Genomic DNA, 10,590 nt, shown 5'->3' on the forward strand with positions numbered 1-10,590 from the left:
CACAAGCATGCCATACCAATCACAAATTATTCTCTTTTTCTGCACTAGATGAACACTTTTCAGCTCACGAAAGAACCATCAACATGGTGATCATTGCAGTAGAGTCCTGGTCTTTGGGCGAAACCTCCTCTCTTCAGCTTCTCTCTTGCCTTCAAAACAAGTTCTTGATTTGTGACTGCACCACGTGTCTCCTCAGTTATAGCCTGTATTGCATTGCTGAAAGCTCCGTAAGCATTGGCAGCATTACCGGCAGGACTTGCATCTGCAGAGGTCTGATCAGTCTGACAACCGCTCAACAGAATTCCACTGTCTGGAAGACGAGGCTTTGTTGATCCAGCATACGCTTCATACTTACTGTCTACCTCTGTTTCCATGGCAGGTTTTGCTTATCCATTATCATTAGCATCACGCTTTTGCTTGAGAAACTCTTGGGCAAGTCTACCTCTGTTTCCATGTCACTTCCACCATCCCCATGTTGGAGTTTGTTCAATATAACCTTCATGAACTTCTTTACTTTAGGGCTAGCATCTTCCCCAAAAATATCGTAAAGTGAAAGTCTCAATTTCCCAACATCGATATCATTTTTTCCAGTTTTCTGCTTCAGTATCTCTATGACAGTCGAAAGTGGCAATGACCTGTTTTTTACATGGCCATACTGCTCATGTGGAAGTTCAATGTCCCTATCATCAGTTTCATCATCATGCTTGTGTCTATGATGGCGCAATGCTGAAGGAATATGAATTCCTCGAGACCCAATGGCATCCTCGGCAGTACGACGTAGAAAACTGCACAAACCAAAGCCAGAACCAGAATATTGCCCATCTCTCTTCGTACTATTTCCTATCTGCTCCTTAGCTCCGTCAATTAGGCCACCACTATGGCAAGAATCTGATACTATTGTGAGCTCAAAATCACTAGGGATCCCCTCAAAAAATTCTCTGAAATCATCATCTGTTAAATGTACACAATGTTAGAAAGTAAATCATAAATCTGTTAGTTTTATCTCTCTTAACTGTCATTTGACAGTTTACTCTGTGTATAAATATCTTGTACTTTCTGATAAGCAATACAACTTGTATTCACAATATTTTTGTTCTCTCTTCTCTCGTCCCAAGCCTACTCTTTCTCCCTTTGCTACCACATATCCTTTCTGTCCCTATCAGTGGTATCAAGAGTATGGTTCCAGAACCTGCGAAGCTTTGTTCAAAGTAAGAGTTCGTGCAGTCAAAGAAATTTCACGTTTAAAATGGCGGGGCTGATACAGAGTAACTTGCCCATGTTTGATGGAAAGAACTTTAAGGATTGGTGCATCAAGATGGATGCAATCCTTAGTTTCCAAGAGATTGATGAAGTTGTGAAGATTGGGTTTAAAGAACCCACAAAGAATGCTACAGATGAGGAAAAGAAGGCGTTCAAAGAAAATAGAAAACTTGATTGCAAAGCACGCATGGTCTTGCATCAACGCATCTCGGCGACGATATTTCAGAAAGTATCCAACGCGACAAAGGCTAAAGAAACATGGGAAATCTTACAAGACGTATATGGAACTGCTGGAAATATGAAGGAGATCAGACTTCAGTCACTGCGGCGTCAGTATGAGCTTCTGAAGATGGGAGAAAAGGAAACTGTTGAAGGGTACATAGGCAGAATTCAAGTGGTTGTTAACGCAATGCGTGCATGCGACAAGGTTGTCAAGGACAAGAAGATTGTCCATAAAATCCTAAGGACTCTAACGCCTCAATACGATCACATTGTCATAGCCATTCTGGAAAGCATAGACTTGGAAAAATTAAAGGTCGAAGAGTTACAAAACTCTCTTGAAGTACACGAGCAACGTCTATTGGAGAGAAAAGCCGCAGAACAAGAGACTGCACAGAATATTAATCAAGCTCTGCAAGCCAAGACCTTCAAGAACCGTGGAACTGGAAGAGGTAGAGGAAGATTCCACGGCGGACGTGGAGGCAGAAATGGAGGCAGATGCAGTGGAGAACAAAATAAAGATGTTGAAAACAATGAACAAAGTAGTTGTAGAGGTAGAGGAAAGCCCAGAGGCAGAGGGGGTAGAAAGAATCCTGACAAGAGGAATATACAGTGTTTTACTTGCAATAAATATGGTCATTATTCCTCTGAATGCTGGCACAATGACAGTGCCAAGAAAGAACAAAGCAATGAAGTGAATCTTGCGAAGGAAAAACTTGTTTCTGACTCCGAGCATATTGCCTTGATAAGTATGGCTACGGATAAAAAGAATGATGGTGAGTGGTTAACAACACGTGATAATCTCATGCAAAGTACGACGAGCAGAAACAAGAATAGGTGTGCTATGAATATTACCCAGAAGAAACATGTGTCATCAACGGAAGAAAAGAAACATGTAAATAAGGAGGTGTCAAAGAACACTACCCAGAAGGTGTCATCAGCGGAAGAAACGAAACATGTAAATAAGGAGGTGTCAAAGAACATTACTCAGAAGGAACATGTGTTATTGGCTGGAGAAACGAATCATGCACAGGAGGAGATGTCATGGTATCTTGACTCAGCATGTTCTAACCATATGACGAGAAATAAGAGATGGCTGATCGACTTAGACACCAGCGTCAAAAGCATTGTCCGTTTTGCAAATGATAGTGTAATTCGAGCAGAAGGTTCTTGTAAGGTGCTGATTACACGGAAAGATGGCAAATCTGTGTACATGCACAACGTTCTCTATGTGCCCACGATGAAGAGCAATCTTCTAAGTCTTGGTCAGCTTCTCGAAAAAGGATATACTATGAATTTGCAGAAAAGAAACATTGAAGTCTATGATGAAAAACAAAGGTTGATAATCAAGGCACCTCTTGCTCGAAATAGAACATTCAAAATTAATTTGAATGTTGTCGAAGTGCAATGCTTGGCTGCAGAAGGCGCGGATGCAGAAGAGTGGCTCTGGCACTACCGTTTTAGACACTTAAACTTCAGAAGCTTGTGTCATTTGAGAGATAAAAATCTCGTGAGAGGTATTCCCGAGTTCACTGTGCCAAGCAAAGTCTGTGAAGGTTGAGCTGTTGGCAAACAGACTAGGTGTGCCTTTAAAAGACACGTATACAAGCGAGTAGTACAGGTGTTGGACGTCATCCATGCATATGTCTGTGGCCCGTTTGATGTATTATCTCTAGGAGGTAACATATATTTCTTGTTTTTTGTAGATGAGTTTTCCAGAAAGCTTTGGGTCTACTTGCTTAAAGAAAAGAAAGAAACTTACACTTGCTGTTCAATTTTGCTGCATGGTTGAGAGGCAATCTGGTCATCAAATTAAGATTCTTAGAACCGATGGTGGGTGAGTTTAATTCAGGCGACATGAGTGTGTTTTGTGCTGATAAATGAACTAAACACAAAGTCACTGCACCTTATACCCCTGTTGACAAATTGGCAAGTGTACCAAATCGTTCAAGTATTAATAAAATGGTAAGTCCAAGTATCGTTTTCCCAAGAGACTCACGACACTAAACTGTTGTGCTTTTGCTTAACCAATGAAGACTATAAAAATAATATTTTGGGATTTTTCAATATAAAGTACGGAAAAATAAACATGAATGCAATTTGATCAATTGAGGTTAAACACAAAATTGGGTGGATGGATGAAGATTAGAATATAAGATGAATATGTTATTGGGGTTAGATTTCACCTAATCACTCTCATGCATATAAGAATTTCTCTTCTTCATTAATGTTAATGCCACTCTCTAAAACACTTAATACCGCTGTCACCGGTAAGAAAGCCTATCCTTAACTACGAGTTCATATGATTCCTAGCATCCTTAATAATTAATTCTGAAGCACAGGAGTGTGTATGCAACCAATCCTCATATTGCCACTTATTCCTATATATAGGCAATACTACCTTTGGGAGAATATCCCCAGTTCTAGATTTCCCCGTACGTCCCCATATCGACAAAATCAAGGATCATACCACCGAATGAGTTAAACGATGTATGCATTAAGCAAAGAGGAAAACTCTAACAATTAATGAAGTAAGCATATATCAATAAAAAGAATTGATTCAAATACAATAGAGTTTAGAGGTTACATCTTTCCCCAGCAACAAAAAAGATTACTTCCCCATCGTCATGGAGAAACTAGGTGAAAAATGGAATGAAAGAGATAAAAACCCTAAAAAGGAGAAAAGGAGAGTTGTCACCATCTCCAAATCTACCCCAAAGGGGTGAAAAGTGTGTTTCTGTGCCTAAGCCATCAAAAGATACAAACTTTAAGACGTTCTGGCCTTTCAATAGGGCATAAAAATGACATAAAACAAGTCCAAGCCCAAACAGATCATAAAAAATAACATAAAACAGGTCCGGGCCCATCTGACAACCGCCCGACGCCTAATTTCACCGCCGGGCGATTTCCCTCAAGCCGCAGAACCGCTCGGCGCCACGGTCAACCGCCCGGCGCTGGTCAACTGCGCTCTAGTCAACTTTTCAGCATTCTGGTCAACTGGTTGACTGGTTGACTTTTCTGGTTGACTGGTTGACTTTTCTACATTTTGTTTGACTTCTCTGCACTCCAACCATTTGATAATTCAACCATTCTTTCAAATCATTCCAAAAACCTTTATCACGCACCACCGGGCGGTGCGTCGACTCTTCAAATCTTCATTTTTCTGCTCTTTTCTTGAGTCAACGACTTGTAACTTTAACTCCATTCTTTACTTTCTTCAAATTAGCTACAAAACAATGCAAAACAAGCATAAAGTCACTAAAAACAACTTTTGACTCTGTCCAGACTCATTTATTGAGTTTTGCTTGATTCTAAGCTCATTTCGAGTAGTAAAGGGTGTAATTTGGTCCAAATTGACATATGAAAATAACTGTTTTTCAACCTTTATCAACACCCCAAACTTAGAATTTTGCTTGTCCTCAAGCAAAACAAACAAAACAATCACAGAAACAAAACTTGGCTTTATCCTCTTTCATCCAATGGTTCAACAATCCTAAAGTACATGACAAAACTACTCAATTCATTATCCTCAGTGAAATCCAAAATAAGATGCATGCATGCTTTCAATCCAGAGATTGCACAACAGATGTTATACATTATGAATGACCAATCCACTAAGCAAAAATGCACTCCTGAAAATTAACAGTTCATATCAAGCAAGTGTTTCACTCAATCACTCAAGTGTTTAAGGTTACACTCCACTCCCTATTGTTCACAAGTCACATAAAACAACATTGTCGTTCATCTCAAACAATCAACATTTTTACATGCAAATGCCATCAAAAGAACTTTTGCAAGGCTTGTAATGAGGTTGAGCTAACAAGAAAAATTGGTTTTTCCAAATTGCAAATTGGTTTTACAAAGTCCTTGAGTCAAGAGAGCTAACAAAATATTAAACATTTACGCACAACTCTCTCACCAAAATTTCTCATTCCCAACTTCTTCCCTTTTCTTTTCTTTTTCATTGAGCTCATCTTCATGCTTTTCTTGTTTTCTTTTCTTTTTCTCATGAATTCTTCTTTTTACAACAATTGAGCTCAATGCCTTTTACTTGCTTTTTTTCAATTTTCCCCGTACAACCCCAAACTTGAACCTTTTCATCACATACAATTAAGCTCATCCCAACTCAAGGTAAATATTTACAAGTCAAGGGTTGACATCCTATTTTAGGCTAAGGTTCAAAAAAGGGTAAAATATTTTCAAGAACTTTGGGTGAAAATTTGGCCAGAGAAGGGTTTTCAAAAATGGCCTTGATCATATGAAATTCACATGCAATTCAATCGATCATCAAGATTAAGGCAATATCATCCATGTTTTCCTGTGAACAATACATGCAACAATAAAAACTTATGCATCATTTCATATGCTTTATTGCATATATTTTAAAGCAAGAAACCACAAGCACTTTGTGCTACAAAGTTCTAATAAATTCGACTACATTACTAATGGATTCGACTATGCTAAAACCTTTGTACAGATTTTAAAGATCAGTGCTATGTGCGTTTTTTAGAAGAAAAGAATTTCAAAGTGTTTAACATTGTGACAGTCGACATTGGATTTTACATATTTGACTGTATCTGTTGTTTGTTTTGGAATTTTGTTATGCTCTTGCACTCTAACGACTATATTTTTAAAAGTTAGTTGAGCATTGATGACTTGGTCACCTGTATTAAATGAGTTCTATTATTTGTTGACCATAGGCTACGATGTTGACTAAACTGTTATAACTGTATAATACAGTCAACTGAATTAGTAGCACACTCGACTGAGTATCTGACTGTTTAACTAAAATCTATAAATAGACTGAACACTGGTTTGTTCACAAGACTTTTGATGATTTGACAATTTCAATCCGTTTCAGATTTCTCGTTACTCCAAGGATTCTCCAAGAAGACGGTGGTGATATTTCTTGAAAGAGATTCAAAGAGGAGATTCGATTGCGCGTTCATTGGCTGATCAACATCTACATAAGAAGGTGCTTCTGTTATTGATCGTATAGGCTTAACATCTTGTGAAGACTACTGGAATTTATCTGAGAGGCTTGACATCCTGTGAAGACTGCTCGAATTGGACCTGTTGTGATACAGGGAGATAGTTCACTTTGAGGATTGTTCAAAGTGGTGTTGCACATTGTAGAAGAGGGGATTCTTGCTGCAAGTCTGATTATGTTGTGCAACTATATTTTGGTTTTGGGTTAGACAGGAGATTTATATTTTTAACGTGGAGGTCTTCTATAAAATCCTTGTTGTAAAATCCGCAACCATTATTGTGCATTTGCTTCCTAGGTTCGAAGGACACTGGATGTAGGCATTATTGGCCGAACTAGTATAAAAATTTGTGTTTGCATTTCTCTATCCCTTATCTTTTACATTCCAGCCGACTTTATTCTTTACGCAGTCAACTACGCAATTTCCGCTACATACATATTCTGATCACTTGCAATTCAAGAAATTTCAAAAAACTTTATACTTTGATTGCAGGATTGTGAAAAGAAAGTGTTTTTGAAGCAAAACCAATTCAACCCCCCCCCCCTCTTGGTGAAATAAAGAAGCCAACCTGTTTTCCAACAACAATTTTAACTGCTAAGGAACAAAGAGGGTTGTATTTTTTAGTGTTTGATGACCAAAACAACACAAAAATCATGAGTCAACAAGCTACATTTGAGACATGGGCAAAATCCCAAATATGGTTACATCCCAAAGGCTTGGGCATCCTTCCTTTAGTCTTATCAAGTCCTTGTTTTCCCACTTGTTTACCAAAGAGTCTATTGAGTCTTTTAATTGTGATATTTTTCAATTGTCAAAACATCATCGTGCATCTTATCCTATTAGTCACAAAAGGAGTATTTCTCCATTTGATTTAAAATACTCTGATGTTTGGGGTCCTGTCATAAACTCTATTTCCAAAGCCAAATGGTTCGTTACCTTTATTGTCAATTGTACCCGTGTCACGTGGACATATCTTATGAAAAATAAATCCGAAGTTTTTCAAATTTTTGTTAATTTTTTCCATCTTGTCCAAAATCAATATCAAAAGAATCAGGTCTGATAATGGTAATAAATATGTGAATCATGAATTTCTCAATTTTTTGTCTCATAATGGTATTGTTCATGAACTAACCTGTGTTAACACTCCTCAACAAAATGGGGTTGTAGAAAAAAATTATTGTCATCTTCTTGAAGTAACTAGAGCTCTTCTTTTTCAAATGTCTATTCCAAAAAATTATTGGGGAGAAGATGTGTTAACTGCCACATATCTCATCAACAAGTTATCCACTTGTATCTTAAATAGCATTAGTCCTATAGAGTCTCTATCGTCTTTTGTTCCTTCTTTTTCCCCACTAACGAGTCTACCTAGTCGAGTCTTTGGATGTGTTGTTTTTATTCACTCTCATCATCCTATCTGTGGTAAATTAGATCCCAAAGTTCTTAAAGGTGTCTTTATTGGGTATCCTTCTAATAAAAAAGAGTACAAATGTTATAATCCTCAGAGTCGTCGCACCTTTATCACCTTGGATGTCACCTTTCATGAAACACAATCCTTTTATGTCAGTCCACCACTTCAGGGGGAGAAAGCACTTGAAGTAGATGAACTCTCTTTCTTGTCATTACCATGTTTGTCTTTGCAGGGTGCCCGAGACCTGAGTAATGAAGTTACCATATTGGGTAGGAATGAAGAAGGCAGTCACAGATTATGTAGCCCATTGCCTAATTTATCGATAGCACAAATACTTGGCCACTTCACCCCAAGGTCTGTTGCAGCCATTACCTATACCCCAGGCGGTTTGGGAAGAGATTAGTATGGACTTCAAAGTGAGGCTTCCAAAATCGCAGGACCATGATGCAGTGTTGGTCGTGATTGATTGCCTAAGCAAGTATGGGCATTTCATCCCCCTGAAGCACACATACACAACACGCACAATGGCTGAAATCTTCGTGAAGGAAGTGGTAAGGTGGCATGGGGTGTCGATGACCATTATGAGTGATAGAGACCCATTATTTTTTTAGCTTGTTTTCGAAGGAGTTGTTCAAGATATAAGGAACCCAACTCCAAATGAGTATTGCATATCATCAAGAGCCGGATGGCCAAACGAAGGTATTAAACAGGATTCTAAAGGGATATTTGAGATATTTCTTTTCGGAATAGCCAAAGAGTTGGTATTATATCCTTCCCTGGGCTGAATACTGGTATAATACCAATTATCAGGGGGCAACTAGGTGTACACCCTTTGAAATAGTGTTTGGGAGAGCACCTCCAACATTAACAAGGTTTATTCCAGGAGAAACATTAATGGAGGTTGTGGCTCAAAAGTTGCGAACCAGAGATGAGGCCCTTCAACAGCTCAAATTCCATTTTATGAGAGCTCAAGATCTAATGGCCAAGCATGCTAACCGCAAGAGCGAACCAGCAAAAATCAATGTTGATGATTGGGTCTACTTGAAGATTATGCCTCATAGGTAGTCCTTCATGCCAGTAAGGTTACATCCTCAACTATCGGCCAAATATTTCGGGCCTTTCAAGGTGGTGCAGCAGGTGAGGAAGGTGGCTTTCAGGTTGTTATTACCAGACACAGCAAGGATACTCCCTGTGTCTCATGTGTCTCAGTTAAAGCTGGCAGTAGGAACGAAGAGGGTGGAGAAGGAGTTACTAGAGGACTTACAGGTAGAAGGACCACAATTTTGGCCACAACGAATTTTGGATAGAAGACAAAAGCAACAGGGAGAGGATATGAGAAAACAGGTTTTAATTGAATGGTAGGAAGGTGGAGCTGATAGGGCTACCTAGGAGGATATGGTGGAGATTCAGGATTAATTCCCTGAATTTAACCTTGGGGACAAGGTTAATTTTCAGACGAAGGGTAATGATAAAGGCTGGAAAGTTTATGAGAGAATGAATAAAAGTAGAGCAAGTTCTGAGGGAATGAGGGAGAATTGGGAAAGAGCTACTATAAAAAGAGCGATTATAATTCTATTTAGTTGGTTAGTATATTTTCTTGTAAAGTCAGGACATTACCCTGAAGAGGGAGACTAGGCTCCTGTGGAACCGTATAATTGTGCATTGATTCTTTGGTTAATACAAAAATACTTTTTTTTTCTGCCTAGTTTCTTGTTGTTGAGTGGTTATGAGGGAGTTTTTGAGGTTTCTAATTCCAGAAACCTAACAGTAGCAAACTAATTAACCATGCCAAAAATGGATAACTAGGGACAAGAATGACGAGGAGGAAGTCTGACAAGCCCTAACAAGGAGTCACGACGTTGCTCCAAGAGAGGAAGGTGGTATGTGGACTTTAAGTGCCCAGATACAACAAGGAGAAACTGTGTGAGTGGAAGCAATGGAAGTAGATACTGGATCAAGGACCAGAAAGGTGGGCCATCGCTTGAGGAGACACTCCAAATCCAATGGTCACTAAAGAAAAGTTGGTGACAACGAATACAACTTAGAAGAAAACTAAGACTAACAGAGTGGGATCAACCTACTTTGATACCAACTTAAGATTAACTAACGGAGAATATATTTTACAAGGCTTACAATGCCTCTCTTATGATCCCATATTTATAATGATAAAAATCTGATTCAATGAGAAGATGAAAGAATAAAAGGATAAACTAGAAACCAAGGTATAAAACTAGGTACATGTAGTACTTCCCAGCACAACTACTTTCTACTCAAATTTAATACTTATTCTAACAAGAACCCCGGGAATTCCCATTGAGTAGGATCATAGAATTGGAAGTGAGAATTGTCTTACAAAAAAGACTCTATATCAAAGATTGGTAACTCATTCATCTACCACATACATGACCAAAATTTCATATTCAATTAGTTTACTAAGCCAATTTGAGCATGAACCAAGAGAAAAACAAAAAAGCAGTTGACACCATTCTCAACCCAAAACCTTAAGAAAATATATTAATGCATCTTTACCTTTATATGGTGTTTCGCTTTCTCATTTCTACCTAATGTAGGACTTAGATTCACACTTGGATTCCCAATAATCTCATCTCAAGGGTGAGTCCTTTCCATATTAGTACATTTCCCCTCTAATGGCAACATTCCTAATCACAAGTTCCTCTTTTCGTATCGTCGTTTATCTTAACGGGACATGCTTAC

The 10,590-nt window shown here is 38.5% G+C and overlaps 1 protein-coding gene and 1 pseudogene across 1 annotated transcript; one reads left to right on the forward strand and one right to left on the reverse strand.

The window, feature by feature from the left end:
• Positions 1 to 38: 38 nt before the first annotated feature.
• Positions 39 to 955, reverse strand: LOC106752937 (annotated as a pseudogene).
• Positions 956 to 1,246: 291 nt separating this feature from the next.
• Positions 1,247 to 3,040, forward strand: LOC106752938. Its single transcript, XM_014634717.1, has one exon. It carries the CDS (start codon positions 1,247 to 1,249, stop codon positions 3,038 to 3,040), a length of 1,794 nt encoding a protein of 597 aa, XP_014490203.1.
• Positions 3,041 to 10,590: the final 7,550 nt, after the last annotated feature.

This window comes from Vigna radiata, unplaced genomic scaffold, assembly GCF_000741045.1.
Source record: "Vigna radiata var. radiata cultivar VC1973A unplaced genomic scaffold, Vradiata_ver6 scaffold_129, whole genome shotgun sequence".
Classification (NCBI taxonomy): Eukaryota; Viridiplantae; Streptophyta; class Magnoliopsida; order Fabales; family Fabaceae; genus Vigna; species Vigna radiata.